We start from the raw sequence: 20511 nt of genomic DNA on the forward strand, positions 1-20511 counted from the left end.
GTTTCTCCCTTCTGAGAGCCCTAACAATACACACGGAAGCAAAAAGGTTTTAACGCTTTAATACAAATTTTAGACAAGGATGAAAATAAAGCAGTGTTTTATTTTTGTTGCATTGTATGTGATAGGCTGTCTTTTGTTATAGCGACATCTTTCCACCTTCATTTCATCCAAAAAAATTCTGCAAAGCAGTTAATCACTTTCACATTTCCTGGGAATTGTTCTCACTGTGTCTTTGCATTTTAGCAGAAGCCTGAGACAGCTGGCCCCAAGACTATACTCAGCACTCATAGGCTTTTATTAGAATTGTAAAAGCATGTTTTCATTTACTCAATTAAAAAAAAAGGATATGTGAAAATGTATAGTATAGCAAGCATTGTGCTTTATTAGGAGTCAGTCAAGGCTCACCACTCCCCTCCCTTCACCTTGAGAAATAGAATCATAGAATCATAGAGTTGGAAGAGACCACAAGGGCCATCCAGTCCAACCCCCTGCCAAGCAGGAAACACCATCAAAGCATTCTTGACATAAGAGTGCTTATGTCCAATAAATTGGAGACAAAAGGCAAATTAAGAGGTGGGCTCAAATACAATATAGAAGAACAGGATGTGCATCCTATAATCAGAGGATAGCAGGCTAGGATATGCCTAGTTACTGCCAACACAAGAAAACGGCATTTTCCAACAGGTTTTACCATTACTGTATAACAAAACTGGTTTCTGCCATTCACTGGATATGTTCTGGTGGGCTTCATACAGTGAACAAAAAATTGACTTAATTACATTCTTGCAAGTTTGATTTACAGAGACCCTCCCCCTTAACCACTTGAACTTTTACCCCCCTACCCCTTTTCTGTTTTGTATCACAAAATGGATCATTCTTTGCAGTAAATCAGAGTATTGCAAAAGTTTTGAGTTACAGAGGAAAAAACATGAATACAGTGGAGCCTCGCTAGACGAATTTAATTCATTCCACGGGTCTTTTCTTATAACGAAAAATTCGTCTAGCGAATCCCATAGGAATGCATTGAATTTTTTTTGAATTTTTTTTGCCCATAGGAACGCATTAATTGAATTTCAATGCATTCCTATGGGAAACTGCGATTCGCTAGATGAATTTTTCATAAAACGAATTTGTCTAGCGAGGCAACCTCTGCTAGAAAAAACCTTTCGTTAAGCGGAAATTTCGTTAAGCAGGGCATTTGTTAAGCAAGGCACCACTGTATGGAAAGTAAAAGAAAGGGCTTGCAGAATCCAGTTGTTTTCCCTAACAGGCTCCCTACCTAGACATCTCACCTGCTTGCCAGTTTTTTCAAAACAAGGTGAGGGGGCTCCTTTTTCCTGGAGTGAATCCTTCCTTCCTTCCCAGGCCAGATTGACCCAGACCTCCCACCTCTCGGCAATCCACTTCAGTCTGTATTTATTTCTAAACATGGGGAAATGTAACATGAAAACCACAGCTTTGAGCATGGCTTATTTCCTGGAAGAACAGCAGAAGTGGCCCAGTTCCAGCTCTTGTCACTTGTTATAACAACAACAACAATATTATTATTTATATCCCACCCATCTGGCTAGGTTTCCCCAGCCACTCTGGACAGCTCCCAGCAAAATAGTAAAAACACGATAAACATCAAACATTAAAAGCTTCCCTAAACAGGGCTGCCTTCAGATGTCTTCCAAAAGTCAGATACTGTACAGTAGTTGTTTATTTCCTTGACATCTGAAGGGAAGGTGGTTCGACAGGGAAGGTGCCACTACCGAGAAGGCCCTCTGCCTCATTGTTGTGAATAAGCTGACTTAGGTTGAAGACAGTATATATATAAACCCCTCAAATCCGCCATATTTTTCTTTTCCTCAAATGCATACTTGGGGCGTGTTAGTTGGCTTCTCCATCTCCACTCTCTCCATCCACAAAGGACGAAGGCCTGATTTTCATGGCTGTGAGTTTCAGGGAATACCACGGCCCCCGCCATGTTGACCAAACCACTCCGTTGTCCAAGGGGCCAGAGTATTTCCCATTTTTGTGATATTGCCCGTTGAGATTTGCTGCATGGCATCTTGCGGAAGTGGAAGAGAGGGGAAAAGGAGAGGTTAATCAAGTGCAAGAGAACGGCCCTAATGCATAAAGCTAACAAGACTTTATTATGGAAATCTGCAATTAAGATAATACCTTCTGCTTTGCTAAGCTAAGAGCCAATTAAATTTATGATGTACAGTAACTAGAGGTACCACTGTACTTTAAAAGTCCCCACTCAACTTGTCCTCTTATGTAAAACCCACAATTTCCTCCCATTGTAAGAACTATATAAAATGTGCTTTGTTTTTATATTTGTGCTGGCTTTGCTTGCATTTTCTTGACCAAATGCTCTTCCCATTAATTTTGATCATTACGTGTATATGCCTACTTTCCTCCAAGGATCGGAAAGTGGCACACATGGTCCCCCATCTCCATTTTGTCCTCACACCAGCTTTGTAAGATAAATTACGTTTGAGAGATGTGACTGGTCCAAGGCCATCCCATGATCTTCATGGCTGAGTGAGGGGGGATTTGAATCCTGGCCTCTCCCTGGTTCTAGCCCAACACTCTTAACCACCATACAACACTGGCATTCTACCAGTTAAGAGAAACATCAAGTTGGCTGGGGAAATAGTGAAAAGTTCAAAGCAGAAGTCACAGGCTAACGGGCAATTACTGTATCTGTCTATTAATTGATATTTAGTTAAAGCGTGCTGCATTTCCCACATTGGGTAAAATATTCCTGCATTGCCGGGAGTTGAACTGGATAGCCCTCGTGGTTCCTTCCAACTCTACAAATCTGCGATTCTGTGATTTAAAAGTCTGAAAAGTTGGGTGAGGGCAAGGTGGAAAAGTAACCCAGAGCACTGCTCAACTCAGTGGAGGAGAAGCAAATGCTGTGTTCACACACACACACACACACACACACACACACACACACACACCGTTTTAATGAAGGGTGAAAGCAGTGTTTTTTTTCTGGGGGTACGCAGGAGTACGCATACCCCTAAACATTTTGTGAATCTAAGTTTGGCCTCATTGAGGGGCAGTATTTCAATATGAGGGGACGCAGGTGGCGCTGTGGTCTAAACCACTGAGCCTTCGGCTTGCCAATCAGAAGGTCTGCGGTTCGAATCCCCGCGACGGGGTGAGCTCCCGTTGTTCGGTCCCAGCTCCTGCCAACCTAGCAGTTCGAAAGCACGTCAAAGTGCAAGTAGATAAATAGGTACTGCTCCGGCGGGAAGGTAAACGGCATTTCAGTGTGCTGCTGTGGTTCGCCAGTAGCGGCTTAGTCATGCTGGCCACATGACCTGGAAGCTACACGCCGGCTCCCTCGGCCAATAACGTGAGATGAGCGCGCAACCCCAGAGTCGTCCGCAACTGGACCTAATGGTCAGGGGTACCTTTACCTTTATTTCAATATGAGTAGGAAAATGAGAGTACCCCTAAACATTTTTTAGAAGAAAAGCACTGGATGAAAGTATAATTCTCATGTACAGTTTTTTAAAGGTGAATAACATTTGTTGACATTTGCATCCCTTTAAGTAGCAGTCATTTTTTCTAAAGATGTTGATAACCATAAAGGTTTGTGTGGATTTATTCATTGTATTGGCCTCCTGCCTTTTCTCCTAGAAGCTCAAGTTGCCATACATGGGTCTTCCCCACCTATTAAAGGTAAAGGGACCCCTGACCATTAGGTCCAGTCGCTGAGGACTCTGGGGTTGCGACGCTCATCTCACTTTATTGGCCGAGGGAGCTGGCGTTTGTCCGCAGACAGTTTTTCTGGGTCATGTGGCCTTCATGACTAAGCCGCTTCTGGCGAACCAGAGCAGTGCACGGAAACGCTGCTTACCTTCCCGCTGGAGTGGTACCTATTTACCTACTTGCACTTTGACGTGCTTTCAAACTGCTAGGTGGGCAGGAGCAGGGACCGAGCAATGGGAGCTCGCCCTGTCGCGGGGATTCAAACCACCAACCTTCTGATCGGCAAGCCCTAGGCTCTGTGGTTTAACCCACAGCACCACTCGCGTCCCTTCCCCACCTATTACACCCTCACAAACAATCCTGTGAGGTAGGTTAGGCTGAAAAGTGATGATTTCATAGCTAAGTTGGGGATTTGAACCTGCGATGTGTCCCCTAGTATAACTCAGTACTGTACTGGCTTGCCATAATTAGTAATGCACATATTTATCTCTGACTCTGACAGACCAAGATCCAGAGCAGATTCACAAGTCCTTCCAAAGGAAGGAAGAACTGCTTAGACGTGGCAGGTCCTTGTTTGGTTTTCAGAGGGCTGGTTAAGTCATCCCTCAACTCACCTGTTAAACCACCAGCCACATTTATTCTCTTCTGCACAGCTCCCTGTTAGGAACCTGTCATTGTCCCTGTCAGGAGCAGAGAATGACATCCCATTGAGCGATGCAGACCACTGGCTCTCAAAGTTGCTCCCTCCAGACAAAGCATCCCCAGCAGTCCCAGAAAAGGTGCCAAAGCCCATCTGGTAATTATTCTGAAGGAAAGCCACAGAAACAAATGTTATTAAGTGTCAGGTATAGGTAGCCAGTTAACCCAAATTGTGAGTCAGCAGAATGGTTCATCTTTTCATCATGAAAGTCTCAAAGAACCTATCTGTTGTTTGTCCCCTCCATCTGGGATTCGGAGAAAAAGAGGAGACTGTGTTATAATCTCTCCAGCTTTTCTATAACAAAAATAAATCCTTTTTACACCTCTAATTTCTTAAGTGTTAACGTTCCCATCTCTAAAATAGGCAGATGTTTTCTGCACAACTTTTACATAGTTAATGCCTTCATGATATAATGCACATCATGGATTAATTTTCTGGTTTTAAGTGCTCTGCACCACGGCATTTCCTTTTTTCCAGTTGTGCACAGATTGTGTTGATATGTGGTTGCTGGATATCATGTTTGTTGACTGGTAACAGGAGACTTGTAAATACATGCAATAGATGGATAGATGGACATGAATAGATGAATAGATGGACATGATAGATGTTGACTTAATAAATAAGACTCTTGCTTTTAGTTTTCATATGTGTACAAGCTCCCTGATTTGCAGCCAAAATTGAGTGATGCTGTCTTAAAATCTTCTGGTTCTTATATCCATGAGATCTTTAACTTAAGTATGCATATTCTCCCCCAGCTTCTATCCTGCTATGCTAACACAGTAAGCCTGCAACTTATGTGCATTTAACTTGTGAGCATTTAGCTCTACACATTCACAAATAAAATAAATTTCAAAATGGGGCGGAAAGGGGCCAGGCATACTGGGGAAAAAGACTCTGGCAATCCCACCAGCCATTGAACCCAATGTGTTTTGACTATATGCAATTTTGGATTTAGGTTTGATCCCTAGGTTGTAAACCCCACATAAGTTCCGGGGTTATTATCCACATGATAAATGTATTTTATGCTCCAATGACTCACACTCTCATTCTTGATCTGGAAATTATCATAAATTGCATATCGTCTCTCCCCATTCCAGTCCATCAGGTCAATTTTCAATGATTTTTCTCCTGCAACATAAACAGTGTCATGGTGAACTCCCTTGGGTCCAACACACGGTATTGCGAATGAAATGCAAGAATTTATTTGTGCCTTCAGACTATATGCAGGTCACATCACTGTAACCAAATGATACGCAGAGAAAAACAGTTTATGTGTGTTGGGTGCACCTAGGCAGAACATCTAGGCAGAATGAGGATCCTTACCTTCAAGTAGTAGATCATGTATTTTATCATTACCCAGCCAATACTCATCACCCTTGCTCTGGAACTGTCCAAACCCTTCTTTGTAATCATCCCATTTGCACAGTCCAAGGAGAAGGCATGAAGCACCCCTCTTGCCCCATCCCATGTTTCAAAATACCCTAAAACTTTTTTGTTTTGTTTGCTTTGTTTAAGGACAACAAGAGACACTAAATGTACCTCTACCATCACATCTAATTTAGCTCAAATGCAATCTTTTGGGCTCTATCAAGATGGAAGAAAGCAGTGAAGAGATTGGAAGATCTTCCCCTCTTCATTGGCTGATAGGGGAAGTTAGTTTATTCGGGTTAAAATGACTTCATAAAAATGCATCAAGGCGGAACGAGGATCCTTACCTTCAAGTAGTAGATCATGTATTTTATCATTACCCAGCCAATACTCATCACCTTTGCTCTGGAACTGTCCAAACCCTTCTTTGTAATCATCCCAATTTCTGCAAGGAGGAGAGACACACATGTCAAGGTTGGCCATTCAGCTGTATCTGGAGGGTGCCAGGTTGGCTATCTAATGTGCTTTTCCAAAGTGTTACAAGGCATTAAGAGGCAACAAATTGACTTTGGTTCAACTCAAAACATTTGCACATACCTGTTCGCAGTGCTTTTTTCCCTAGAAAAATAGGTGCTGGTACTCACCATGAAGTTGTTACAGTGAGTGCCGCACTTTAACAACAATGAGAGAGGAAGGTGCACCATCCTATTTTGTAGGTCATGGTCTCTTATTCTCAGCAATGACCACCTTTTGCGTGGTTGCCTGTAGGCCCCACCCCCCAATCCCGGTAGTACGGGCTGGCTTCACCCTCCCCAGGCTGGATACCTGGAGGTCTCCCCCTAACTCAGCCAATCGCCCTCAGCCAATCACCTGGAGAGGCATTGCCAGGGGAATCGGCCAGGCGGGGGGCGGGACCGCCCTGCCCACACAACAGAAGGTGAATCTTACTGCAAAGCGTCAGTTGGCTCCAGAGCTTCTCCCACCCTGCCCTCCCTCAGTTAAGTCGTCTTTTGCAGGTTAACCTCTTCTCCAAGGGCCGGAAAGGAATTTTCCTGCATTGTCAGGTTTTGCCTTTCCCATAGCAAAACGCCACAACTTTGGCGATTCCAGGCCTTGGGCGGAATCCTTTAGTCTATCTTCCTAAATGGGAAGGGCATGAAGAGGTGACCCACGCTCCCCTTGTGACGGGATCCCAGGGTTCCCCGTTAAAGAGGTTTTGAGGGGAGGCATTGGCCGTACGCCGAGAGGTTGTCATTGCTCTCCCCTGCGGCGACGGCGAAACGGGGGGGCAGGCTCTGCTTGAACTTATGTTCTCCAGAGCCAGCCCAATCCCCACACATTCTGGATAACCCTGAAGTCTCCCAGATCCCCGGCTGGGGACTGGGAAGGATAAACGCCCAATGCCTGAGCCAAGGTCTCCCTACATCTGAAACTTAATAAAGTTGTGGCCAATTTTAATCCCATAGCATGTTGTCTTGAGTCATTATTCCGCTCGGGGATCGCCTGGGGTTGGGGGGGGGCTCCACCTGTCCACGGAATAAGGTTAAGTGCTGGAGATGCAAAGAGGTGGAGGGAACATTTTTTTCACATGTGGTAGACTTGTGAAAGGGTAAAAGAGTATTGGGAAATAATCCATAATGAATTGAAAAAAATGTTTTAAAGTACTTCCCCCCCAAAAAAAAACCATAGTCCTTTTTGTTGGGGATAATTCAGACTTAAATTCCCAGGTGTAAAAAAAAATGTTATTTATGTATGCTACTACTGCAGCCTGTGTTTTGTTAGCCCCAAAATGGAAAATGAGCGAGGTCCCAACCAAAGAAGAATGGCAACTTAAGTTGACAGAATACGCCCAGCTTGTAGACTTGACATAAAATACAAGAGAACAGGAAGAACATAGATTGGAATATATGGGGGGGGAAACTGTGTACACCTGAAAACGTTGGCAGCTTTAAGATAAATTCAACCATGTAAATAAGTTTTGATGGATGCAATAATGGAATACTGAATGGTATAGTTTTTGTAAAATATGCAGGGATTTATGATACTGTATACAAAATGTACCATGGAAAGAGAAGAAGGGAGGTCATTGATATTTTAAGGATGTTTAAATGAGTACTTTAAATTGTAAAACAGAAAATTTAATAAAAATGATATAAAAAGGAAACCATTGTGTGTGCTGTTAACTGCACTCAGCGACGTACCTGTAGAAATTCTCCTTTCCGTTTCTGCGCCGTTGAATCACAGTCCACCCTCCTCCGTCTGACATGTCACAGAAGGCAAGGAAAGGTTCTCTGTCTGCTCTAGGCCTAATTCGGTAGTATCCACTCTCCATCTTTCCGCTGTTAAATACCATTGCGCAATCTAGGCAAAGCAATGCAAGATGGAGGTAGGATGGCAACAGATTTAGGACTGAAAACACGCAAACACAAGAAGGGGACTGGAGGTAAAGAGCATGTTTATCTCAAAGATTAAAAAACAACAACACTCAAGCCTTTCGGAAGAAGAGACCTTGCCACAAATTTAATCTACCTTGGTTATAGACTAAGAGACTTCCACTCGTTGAGGGCAAAAGCATGTCCAGCTGTGTGGTCCTCATGGCAGAGAAAACCTTGCTCTTTTGTCTGTGGTAGTTGTTCCCCAGGAGGTCTTTCAGCTGCAGTGCATATAGCTGGGATAAATCTTGGAGTGTTTTTAGCTTCTGCTGTAGTCTGCCGTTTTCTACCAGGCAGTCATCCCTTTCCTGAAAGTGAGAAGGAAATTGCCATTCCCTTTTATGCAACTGCAGTGGAAGGTATTGCTTGGTCAGTGCCGGATTTACGTACAAGCTAAGGTTACTAGATTTTTTTTCAATGAATCCGGGGACACTCTAATTAATTAATTAATTAATTACTACACATTTGGGACGTTGGTGCTGCAGTGGTGGTGGTGGCAGAGGGGCGGCCACCGCCTTGACCTTAACCGCCACATTTCCCCTTCCTCCGAGGCTTCTATCTCCTTTCTCCATGAGCCTGGGCAGCCCCTGAGTTGTTGGTTCTTTGGTGGTGGTGGGGAAGTGGTATGCGGTGGGTCAGGCATGGAAGGCGGAGGAGGGCCGAGAGCGGCGGCGGCGGCGAGGCTCAGACAGCACGATGCCTCCTTTCCCATCGGAGCAACCCCAACCCCATTCCTACTTGCATGCAAGCAGGAGGGGGCGGGGATCCCTCAGCTGGGAAGGGAGGCTTCCCATTGCCTAACTGAGAGATCCCTGCCCCCTCCTATGAAGTCTCCCTTCACAGCTGAGCGATTTCCCCCCCTCCGCTCCTGCTTGCACGCAAGTAGAAGTTGGGAGGGGGAGGCTGCTCTGATAGGCAGCATGAAGCCTCCCTTCACAGCTTAGTTGCTGGGATCGGGGAAGGTGGTGGCAGTCTGGAAGCTGCATCTTAGAGCCCCTGCACCACAATCATATGGGGACTTCTGAGCAGCTCCTGAAGCCAGCCAGAGTCAACTGTTCCGGTCTGCTGAGACTGCTGCTGCTGCTGCGTTTCCCGGGGACATTAGTTGAAATCTGGGGACAATCCGGGGATGGAATTTGTCCGGGGACTTATTCGCAAATCCAGGGACTGTCCCCGGGAAACGGGGACATCTGGTAACCCTAGTATAAGCTTTAAACATTATAGCTTAGGGCCCCACTCTCTTGGGGCCCCCCAAAAAATCTAAAGGGAATAAAGCTATGTATATTTCCAAAATACAAGATAAAAAACAAATAAAATGAAACCTACATACAGCAACAGTGTTTTGTATTGTGTAGGCTCCTATGATGTAAGTAATGGGCCCCACCTGCTAGCCTGCTCCCTAAAATATCACTGGTTTGCTCATTTCTGTATATAGGGTGCCTACATTCTGCATGGACTGGTTGCATGGCAACATGCGCAAATGGCTTTAAGATACCTGTTAGGTCCATAAATTACCATATAGCATATATTCAACACAAAAAATAACAACAGTTTGTTGTTGACAAAGGACAGCTGGACATATAAAGGGCCCCATTACCTTCAGTAGCTTAGGGCCTCATCAAACCTCAATCCGGCCCTGGTTGTTGTGTTCTATAGTTTTCCCTGTATATTTCTCGGGGGTGGGGAGATTTCTCAGGATTTATCAGGAGTGCCCTCCTTAGAGGGAGAAAGTTTGCAGTCCAAATTTAACACTGCACAACACAGGGTCCAGGGTGCTGGGTTTATACCATACCAGTACCAACACTTTGAATTGGGCCTGGCGACAAACGGGCAGCCAGTGCAGGTCTCCAAGGACCTGTCATATACAACCCCGCCTTATTGCCCCATTTAAAAGCCTGGCAGCTGTATTTTACACCACCTGCAGTTTCTACTGTCTTCAAGGGTATCCCTACAGAGACAGCACTGCAGTACTGCAGTCATAAGGTTAATAGAGGTGTGGATAACTGTGGCCAGGCTATTCACGTCCAGGAGTGGCTGTAGCTGGTGAACTAGCCAGAGCCAGGAAAAAAAAAAAGATATGAACCCAACAGCTGTAAATGTTGTGATGAAGAATGGCAAGTTCACAGCGTTTATTTAGGATTTGCTTTGATTTTGATCTTCTCTTCATTTGCTGCTGTGTTTTAACGATGTTTTACCACTCCTTTGTAGATTTTAAAAGTGTTGATCTGACAAGTTTTGTAGTCTTTTTCTGGATGCCGCCTTGCGACGGGATTTTGTTCTGGAAGGCGCAATATTTTAAAATTCTGATTAGTAAATAAATGAACAAGCTGCTACATACCAGAAGCCGAGGTGCAGGAGAACAAAAGGGTTTCAGGAGTAGAAGCAGCAGCCAGCGAATCATCATTGCATTCATTTTATAGAGCTGGAGGGGAAAATGGCATCTTGTTTTATGTTATGACAATCATGTGTCGTCTATCCCTTCCCTATTGTCGTTATACTTTTTTTCTGAAGCAATATGCGAACTGAAACATAGCTACCGGTATCCTTCAAAATGCACACTTACCCAAATTTTGTGTTGGAATTCTCAAAGCAATGTTTACAAAAGCAGGTATATTAGAGGTATCCCCATACCATTTGCATAGACAGATGTTGTACCTGGGCCAGGTAAAACCCAAAAACCACATGTTCCAGAACTCACAACTCAGATGAAAGTGCATGCTGGGAGCACAGGAGAGGTTGCAAAATAGCACCCTCTAGCAACGGCTACACTGGTACTGCACCTAGGAAAGCTTCCCTCTCCACAGCATCTCAGCTCAGCTTTCCACACTGGGCCGAGTGGAGGTAGGGGATGGGCAGAGGAGGGGGCGGGATAGGTCATGGATCGGGACAGGGTGGGGCCAATCACAGGGATGAGCCGGGGATGGGGGGAGGAGGGGGCGGCATGCCTCATGGGTCGGGACAGGGTGGGGGGAGTCACAGGGATGAGCCTGTGTAAACAGAACATGCATAAAACATTTCAACAAAATGAAGGGGGACTCTGAAGGGGGACTCTGAGGGTCCATTTAACAGACTGAGCCACAGCAACACGTGGCCAGGCCAGCCAGTGCATTATATTATGGGAAACTGCTTGCAAAAATAAGTATGTTAAGCAAAAAGTATATATTGTTCAAAACCGACACAAATACTGGTGGTTTTCATGAGGATTTTTCTTTGTTTAAAAAAGTAAACTGCTGCAAAATGTGGAGAATTGAATTTAAGACTGGAAAAAGAAAACCATGAGAAACCAAAATTGACAAATCATTGCATCCCTACCTGGGACTAAGTCCAATTGAATTCAATAGGACTTGCTTCTGTTTAGACTTACTTCACTTAGGCTGCAAATTCTAAGTATCTAACACCTGATTGCAAATGTGTGTATCCTATGCACACTACATTTTTAGATGTGCAACAAAAGTAAAGCAGGAACTACAAGGACAGAGGAGAAAGAGAAGGCTACAAGGAGAGAGTGAAGGAAGTTATTTCTGTTGTAAAGAAAAAAACACAGTTGCCACAACAAACTAAGAACATTTTGTTCTTTTTGAAATGGCCCCTGAGATTCTGGAAGCCCTGGACTCAGGACCTGCCAAATACACTCCCTCTTCTAGGAATAGGCAAGCCTCAGTCTACAGTTAGTTCCTTCGCAACTATTTTATAATAAAGGTTAATTTGTATTAGTTTAGGACAAAACTTCTAGCATTCACACTCATTCTTCCGGCTGCAACGTGGGTTAATAAAATATGTTTACCCCCCCATTAGAAAAAGTTTGAATGAAAAGTCCTAGTCACATGGGCGTACCAGGGCGGGGGCGGGCAGTTGCCCAAAGATCCACAAAAATTAGTGAAAAGCATTGAAAGTATTAAATTAACTGAGATTCTTCCCCCCCCAGAAGTCTGCCCCCACCCAAAGCTCAACAATTTTGGCTGTCCCTGCCCCCTAACAAAAATCCTGGCTACACCCATGTCTCATCAGCTCAGGGGCTTAAAAAACTGGGAAGGCTTCAGAAAAACAGCAATTTCACTGACCTCAGAACCAAGTGTGAAGTTAAAAGGACACTCCTCTCTGGATCCTGCTTTTTAAAAAAAGGTCTTGAAGGTTGGAAATAATAAAATATGGAAGGAGCAGTCTGCTATCTGGTATGAGTTTAAGAACAAAACATCAGATGGTAGTTTTCAACAAATTAAAAGAACATAAAACGGAAATCAAGCAAGATATAAATTAAACCAATTTGGATTTAGGCAAAGTATCTTAATTTAGTTACAGGTAGGTAGCCATGTTGGTCTGACGTAGTCGAAACAAGAAAAAAAAATCCTTCCAGTAGCACCTTAGCACCTTGTCATTGGTATGAGCTTTCATGTGCATGCACACCTCTTCATGCACACAAAAGCTCATACCAATGACAAACTTAGTTGGTCTCTAAGGTGCTACTGGAAGGAATTTTTCTATTTTATCTTAATTTAGAGATTAGAGGAGTTTGGCAATAATACAAGGTGCCCAAATCTTCCTTTGTAAACAATTATCACAGATGTTTAAGATATGGAGCATCCTAACTGACTTAAACCAGAGTCCTAGACTAAGTAATTCTGATGGATCCATGCCGAGGATCTCAGACTAGAGATCCAGAATATTGCAGTACCAGCCTATCTCAGCAGCCAACTGACTTAAAGCGCCAATGCCTGTGAACCAGAGCCTAAAAAGCCTTAGGCTCAGAGCTTGCTCCTCTTTCAGAACCACATATCTCTGGAGAGGGGAGACTGTTTAAACTCCTACCTCCCTCCTGTTTACTTCTGCCTTAGATCTTGAGCCTTGGGTATTTTGGACCACATACTCACTTATGGTCCTCTTAGACCAGGCACCCCCAAACTTTGTCCCTCCAGATGTTTTGGACTACAATTCCCATCTTCCCTGACCACTGATCCTGTTAGCTAGGGAGATGTAGGCCAAAACATCTGGAGGGCCGCAGTTTGGGGATGCCTGTCTTAGACTGATAGCCAGTTCCTCCAGGTCCTGGAATCTGACTGCCAGGCACCTGACTTTTGGTGAGGCCTGACACTAATCCCGGTGTTTCCTTTTTTCACCTGACAAATGTTTTTAATAAATCAAGGTTGAGTTCAGTGTGGAAAAAATATTCCTCTTGACACGAAGCAGGTTTGGTATTAAACGTGGCAGTTTTTTGGCCACAATTACGTAGCTAAAATATCAGTGGCAAAAAGCATGTACACACCTATATATATTGTGAAACAGCACCTCTGTTGAGAGACAACTACCGTACTATTTGTACTTTTCAGAAACCATTTAAAGGCTTTTTTAAAAACAAGCTTTTCCAGCTGGGTGAAAATGTCTCTGCCTTCAGTGTTTATTCCGTATTGTTTTTTAAACTTATATTTAGTCATTTTTCCCTCCTGTTTTTAAATCTACTTTTTGTTGTTTTTTATGTAAAATGACTTGAGACTCACAAATAAATATGGGGGGGTGCATAAGCCACACCCCTCTGCTGCCCATCTATGTGACCAAGGGGAACCCCACCTTTTTAAATCCTTGAGAGGGAGCTCAAAAACCACTTTCCCTGCCATATGGGAAAGCTAGATTGCCGCTTCTTTCACTGGCATAGCTTCCTTGCCTCCAGCAGCTAAGTAACAGGCAGAAACCTAGCACCATTTCCTATCAGGGGCAATGAGAAGCCTAACTCCTGTTGAATTCCTGCTTGGTGCACAGGCATTAAAGGGAACAGACAGAAGCCCAGCAGCAAAAAAACGTTGGCAACCCTAGATCTGGATTTAAGACTCCAAGCACCTCATTAGTCATTGCCATATTGCTTAATTCTGAGCTGGAAAGTGGTCTTTCTCCATGCCCTAATACCATAGTGGATACCGCCGGGAGACGTTTGCCTCACCTCCTGACAGAAGCAAATTCTCAAAGCAGTGAAGATGATTTCTCAAAGTACAGATCTTGAAAGGGCTTTGGTGCAAGAGTGTTTTGTGTCTTTTTCCTCCTCCCTCCCATTGTAAGGGCAGGGGTTATTGTAATTTGCTCTGAGAGCCTTTTTTTTTGCTAAAGGGGAAGGGCATAAACGCCCTAAATCAGGCATAGGCAAACTCGGCCCTCCAGATGTTTTAGGATTACAACTCCCATCATCCCTGACCATTGGTCCTGTTAGCTAGGGATGATGGGAGTTGTAGTTCCAAAACATCTGGAGGGCCGAGTTTGCCTATGCCTGCTCTAAATACATAAAGCACCGGCTCCTCCAGATGTCCTTTTTGTTGTGCATTCATGAGGACTTGTGCTTGCAAACCATTGGGGGTGGCAACACAGCTCCATTCCTCATTGGCACATGTCCCATAGCTTCCTGAAGAAATCCTGTAACTTTTCGTACCATAGATATTTCAATCACACACCCACACCCCACACATGCTTTTGTTGCACTATAGCAAGAATGTGATAACACAGGGGAAGCATCACAGAAAGACAAATAAAGCAGAACGGTGCTTGGTTGGTTCTGTATAAATCGACCACTAAAGCACTAATATAGTGTCAATTACATGTTCCAAAAATATGTCCCGGGGGGGGGGAACCCACTTGTCTGAAGGGGCTCATGAATAATGTCAGTGCAGCACCATAATAGAAGGAGCCACATTTAACAAGCTTAATAAGATTTAAGGCAATAAACCTTGGCTGGGAAGAAAGTTGTGGGAGGGAGGGAGTTGCAATGGGAGAATTAACAGATGATGGAAAGGTAAAATACCTGTCTGCTGCTTCTCTGCTACAGATTATGTCCTTCTCACCTGTCACTGGTCAGTAGAAATCAAGGCTGGCAGAGCTGGGTCTGCTGCCGACTGTATAATTTAGCCCTCAGGGATAGCTACAAGAGGGGTACATGTTGAATAACAGAATCAGAGAATTGTAGAGCTGGAAGGGGCCCCGAGGGTCATCGAGCCAAACCCCCTACAATGCTGGAGCTTCAACACACAGTCCCCAATCCAACTTGAAACCGGACCAGAACCTGCTTAGCTTTGAAAACGAGCTAGCAGTTTTAGAAGAACTTGCATCTTGTTTAATGTACAGATTTGTGTTGTCCCCCCCCCCCCAATCACTTCCATTAATGTTTATTTAAGCTGGCAAGGAAAAAAAGAATGCAATCATTAAATAGATAAAACTAACACTGAATTGTTGCAGGAGTGTGTGTGTGTATAAAATGCAGCAGAAGGCTTTAAGTGAAAAATATAAACTTACCTCATTTGTTATAGTCAGATGCATCAAAGCACCCGAGAGTCTGGATCTGCATGACAAGAATTTTGCTTTCTAAGCCTTAGTAGAGATGGCAACTTTAAAAATGTAACTGCAGAAAAATCTACCCCCCCCCAAAAAACCCCAAATGTCTTGAAAGACCTACAAAGGAACACTTAGAGCTCCCTCTGCTGACTGTAAAGTATTTTAAAAATCCAAACCACTCTTATTTTCTGAGTCCTCGAGTTGAAATGTTAGGAAGATTATTTATTTGATTATGACAACAGAAAAGTAATTTAAAATACTGATATGGCACAGAGGAACAGATTTCTTCAGAGAACCCTTACTGTGAAAATGTGAAAATGACAGAGAGAACTGCTTCAAAGCAAATAGGGAAATGCTAATAGCATTTGACTTATCGTGGCTAAAACACAAAGTTGCTGATAATGCACACCCAAAATCTGATCGGAGAAATTGTGTGTGTGGTGGGGGGAACAAACACAAATGATTGAGTAAGCCTACTTAAGAGCGTATTTCCATACCCTCCAACCTTTCTCTGATGAAAATAGGGACATCCCAAGGAAAAGCGGGACATTCCGGGATCAAATCAGATACCAGGACAGCTTCTGTAAATCCAAAACTGTCCCTGGAAAATAGGGACACTTGGAGGGTCTGTTTTCCTACACAGTAGTAACTAGAGGGGCAAAAGGCAGAAAGTGGATTCAGAGACAATGACAGACAGATCCAACCAGAGCTGTAGCTATGGGAGCGGGGCAGGGGGTAACCAGGTTTTTTGCCCCAGGTGAAGCCTCCAGAGGGGCGTCATTGAGGCTCCCAGCCTCTGTGTGTGCGTGTGTTTATGCAAATAGGCATGGGGTGGGGCATGGGTGTAGGCAGGGGGCAGTTGCCCCCCCTAGAAGCAGGGCTGCTGGCCAGCCAGCCTGCCCTGCTGCCCGCCGCCGCTGTCTCCCTTCTCCCTGGCTGGCTGTGGGGCGGGTGGAGGGAAAGCCAGCTTTCCCTCCACCCACCCTGGCGATCGCGGAGGGGGAGGAGGGGATGGGAACAGCCCAATTTCGGGCTGATCCTGGCGCCCCCTCGCCCCTGCCGATCGTGGAGGGGGAGGAGCAGCCCGATTTGGGGCTGATCCTAGCGCCCCCTTGCCCCTGAACGACCATGGCTTTCCTTGCCCCACTGTGGCCCCTCCCCCGTGCCTTGGCCCCCCCTAATTTTGATCCTGGCTACGCCCCTGGGGTGGGGGTGCCAAAATGGGTCTTTGGCCCAGGCAAAATAAGGTCTAATTTTGCCCCTGGTTCCACCAATTCTGGTTTTGTTATGCCCGGTGAGTTTTAAAAGGGGCAACACTGAGACTAAAGAGGAGGAAGCTGTCAGGCAGTAAGTACGTAAGTAAAAAGGCAGGCAGGTGGAGGCTGGCTGAGACAAGATGGTTTGAGCCAGGCATAGGCAAACTCGGCCCTCCAGATGTTTTGGGACTACAACTCCCATCATCCCTGACCACTGGTCCTGTTCGCTAGGGGTGATGGGAGTTGTAGTCCGAAAACATCTGGAGGGCCGAGTTTGCCTATGCCTGGCTTGAGCATATTACAATGAACCTGGCCCAGCTGCACTGGCTCCCAATCAAGTTTCCAGGCCCAATTCAAAGTGTTGGGTTTGACCTTTAAAGCCTTAAAAGGCTCAGGATCGCAATACCTCAAGCGTCCAGGTTGCATATATGTGCAAACAAACTACTGTATCTATCATAAAGGCACTCCAGAGTCCTGTCTTCACTGTGCCTCTTTTCCAAAAGGAAACAGACGCCGGATAAGCACACCTGGAACCCTGGGAATCTTGCATCGCTGGGAGACTGAAGTGGTGTGCAAAAAAAAATGGCAACTGCAGACAACCAGCAATCTAGAGCAGGGTTTCCAGCTTTTTTTTGGACTACAATTCCCGTCATCCCTGACTGCTGGTCCTGCTAACAAGTGATGATGGGAGTCATAGTCCAACAACAGCTGGAGACCCAAGTTTGAGAAACCCTGATCTACAGGGCCGCAGGCTCCCCGGCTTTGCTCCAGGCGACCAGGAGGCGCCTTCCAAAGCGCTGGCCCTTTTGCAATGTGGACGCGGCCCTATCGCGCGCCAAGGAGCAGCAGCTGCTCCCGGGATAATGGTGGCCTCTGACCTGGCCTCGCTCGGTGGCCCTGGCAACGGCGTTCCAGGGCCAGGAAGGCTGGAACCAGGCGCGGTTGACTGCGCCCCCCGACGGCTGACCGGCTGCGCCCGCGCCGCCGCCGCCACCCCGGCCCAATAAACCAGGCGCGAATCTGGATCAGGTGGAGTCTCAGCGAAGCCGGCATGAAGCTGCGCTTGGCAACGCCCGGCTCTCCCCGCCGCCGGTCACTCGGCGAGTTTCATTTAGCGCTGAGGCGACGGACAGGGAGCCTTTAGCGCCGCGCCGGAAAGACTCGCGGGAGGCGAGAGGTGAGGCTGGCGAAGGCGGCGACGCGCCAAAGTGGCCTCTCCAAACGCACGGCGCAAAGAGCGGCGCTTTGGTTTTGCGCCGGTGCGGTTGGGCAGCCCTGTGGCTGGAGGAGATCCGAGGGATTTCTCCTCGGCGGCTGAAAGAGGGGCTTGTTCTCCCGCGCTTTCTTTTCTCCCAGTTCTAGGTCACTCGACCCAAAATGGGACTTCTTTAGTCTCCTCGCCGCACGTGCTCTGGCAACTTTTCAGGCTCCGGCTTGCGTAAAAACTAGGAAAGCTTTCTCTCGCTTCCCTCCCCCTCGTCCCATTTCCTTCTCCCTCCCTCCCTCCCCAATGCTGCTCTCCAACCACCTACCTGCTTGTCACGAGTTTCGACACCCTCCCCCCTTCTTGGAGGGGTTTCATTATTGGAGCTGAGCTTGTTCCGTGCTGAGGTAAATGACTTACTGCTCTGCTTCGACCCGGGGGGTGGGATGGTAAAGCAAACCAAACCTGCGTAACTATGTAGAGGCAGAATTTTCTAGGTGAGGGAGAAGCCCCTGTCGTGACTTTCAGGCGTTTGGAAGCACGGACAGCCCACCAAAAAAAAAATACCTTGTGAAAATGATCCCTTCGCGAGGGCAAGGAGTAATAGGGGTGGAGATGGGCCGAAAGTCCAAATGAAATGATTTCTTGAAGGGGGAGGATATAGAATAAGGGGCTGGTTCTCACATAGACATGGGGGTAGGAGAATGACCCCCCCCCAAAAGGTTGCAGTTTTTCCTCTGTCCTGAGTGTGTATTAGGGGAGCCTTGACCAAGCAAACGTTGCCATTGTCATTAAGGGGGGGCTCCCCTAAAAAGGTTAACACTATGAACTACTACAGCCACCTGTATGCAAGTCAGTGCAAACATCACAGGCTTCTCTGGTGCAATTCAGTGCTTGATTTAGCAAGAGACTAGGTTTGAAGAGGTGAGCATAGCCTCTGGTCTGAAATATTAAGGGTGAAAGGCACTGTAAGATTGTTGTAAAAGCCAGTAGTCTTAAATTAGACATGGGACCCACATTTAACCCAAGTGTGCAGTTGAGGGCTCATTTTTTTAAAAAAAACAACAACAAAAAACAAAATATTTGTATGCTGTTGCAACCCACCTTGGATCAGGCTGTGACCTGGTAGTGGCCCCACACCCACCAGTTGAAGACCCAGTTCATGTCAGCTTATTCTCTCAGCACATCCTGCCTACCTGCTGTAGGGACAATAAAGTTCCCTATATTGCAGGGATTCTTGAAAATGTAAACCTAAGCTGCAGCATGGAGATAGAAGCAGTGGCTGTTGTAAGCTACTCTTTCAGCTTCAGACATGCCTAGGTTGCAATACTTTTCAAAGGTTGTTGTAAAACACTTGGAGCCTGACCTGCAGTATTCAGTGTCCACTACATTGCAAGGCTGCTGTAAGTTACTCTCTTCCAGCACCAGCCCCATCCAGCAATTTGTAGGCCACAGGTGGCACTGTGGGTTAAACCACAGAGCCTAGGGCTTGCTGATCAGAAGGTCAGCTGTTTGAATCCCTGTGACGGGCGCTTGGTAAACAGTGTTTCTGTGTGCTACTCTGGTTCACCAGAAGTGGCTTTGTCATGCTGGCCACATGACCTGGAAGCTCCCTCCGCCAATAACGTGAGATGAGTGCTGCAAACCCAGAGTCGGTCATGACTGGACCTCATGGTCAGGGGTCCCTTTACCTTTAGGATGCTTTTGCTTTGTAATTTGATAATAGCAGGTTGGTTTTTTTAAAATAGTGTATTAGGATTTTCTGTTGCATCAGCAGGTCTCTCTCCTCCTCCCCAACAACTCCAAATCTGCCCTTATATTTTTGGGGGGTGGGGTATATGGACTCACTTGCTCCCAACTACAGCTTGTTATTTTCATTTGGCTTTCTCCTGTCTTCCATTTCTGGGTGAGATCCAGGAAGTGACCTGCCCGGACGAGGCGGTTATTATTATTTTGAATAAAAAAAAACCATATATGCATATTTGCATGTGTTTCTGCCCTCCTGTTTCAGCCATTCCACTCTATCTGCCTCTCTCAACCAGTTGTCTGTTACTCCTCCCAACTCAGCCAGCTAACATTCTGTGCCATTAAGTTGTTATGTTTGGGGCTTTCTTTCCCCCTAAATATATTTTGTGCATCTGCAAACTTTGAAGTTCGCTCTTTTATGCATGGCTCCATACAACTCCTCCTGTGGCTTTGGCTCTGGTTCTGCAAGCACAAGAAGACATAGATTGTTGTACAGAATATGCAATCTTTACACACTGGGAGAGATTTTCTCAAGACTACTTAATGCAGATCAGGTATCCTTTTACTGATTTGGACAAAATTTTAAGGTTGCAGGTCCTGTGCAAACCTAGGCTGAGTACACATTACCATTTACTCTGCTTCCAGTGTTCACCAACTGCTGGCTTTTGAGTACATCATTCCACAATGTTACTCATGGTTCAGAGCTACCGGTACCCAGTAGTTTAGGGGTTGCCAACCTGGTGTCATGGTGCCCATGAAGGCTTCCACGGGTGCCCCAAAGCT

The 20511-nt window shown here is 45.7% G+C and overlaps 1 protein-coding gene across 4 annotated transcripts; it reads right to left on the bottom strand.

Annotated features, from left to right (window-relative positions):
* Positions 1-44: 44 nt before the first annotated feature.
* Positions 45-15622, bottom strand: LOC118082551 (fibrinogen-like protein 1). Of its 4 annotated transcripts, XM_035110220.2 has the most exons (10): positions 15484-15622; positions 14996-15112; positions 12279-12386; positions 10556-10639; positions 8315-8525; positions 7987-8146; positions 6133-6230; positions 5457-5545; positions 4332-4522; positions 45-2053 (listed from the first exon to the last, which is right to left on the bottom strand). In XM_035110220.2, exons 4-10 carry the CDS (start codon positions 10628-10630, stop codon positions 1873-1875), a joined length of 1005 nt encoding a protein of 334 aa, XP_034966111.1. In that variant the 5' UTR covers positions 10631-10639; positions 12279-12386; positions 14996-15112; positions 15484-15622; the 3' UTR covers positions 45-1872. The 4 variants fall into 4 exon arrangements, with proteins under 4 accessions (XP_034966111.1, XP_034966114.1, XP_034966110.1 ...); XM_035110223.2 differs by lacking the exon at positions 12279-12386; XM_035110219.2 differs by lacking the exons at positions 12279-12386; positions 14996-15112 and having other exon boundaries at positions 15484-15615.
* Between the last annotated feature and the right edge of the window lie 4889 nt (positions 15623-20511).

The sequence above is a fragment of the Zootoca vivipara genome, chromosome 3, assembly GCF_963506605.1.
Source record: "Zootoca vivipara chromosome 3, rZooViv1.1, whole genome shotgun sequence".
Taxonomy (NCBI): Eukaryota; Metazoa; Chordata; class Lepidosauria; order Squamata; family Lacertidae; genus Zootoca; species Zootoca vivipara.

What these genes read in the sequence shown, in the direction of transcription:
- LOC118082551 (XM_035110219.2), bottom strand. Translation starts at nt 15,507, where the DNA reads ATGCATCTGACTATAACAAATGAG. An exon ending in TCTCTTAGTCTATAACCAAG is followed by an intron (nt 8,147 to 8,314) that starts GTAGATTAAATT and finishes TGCTTTGCCTAG; the next exon opens with ATTGCGCAATGGTATTTAAC. An exon ending in TGTGGCTGGTGGTTTAACAG is followed by an intron (nt 2,054 to 4,331) that starts GTGAGTTGAGGG and finishes CACTTCCGCAAG; the next exon opens with ATGCCATGCAGCAAATCTCA.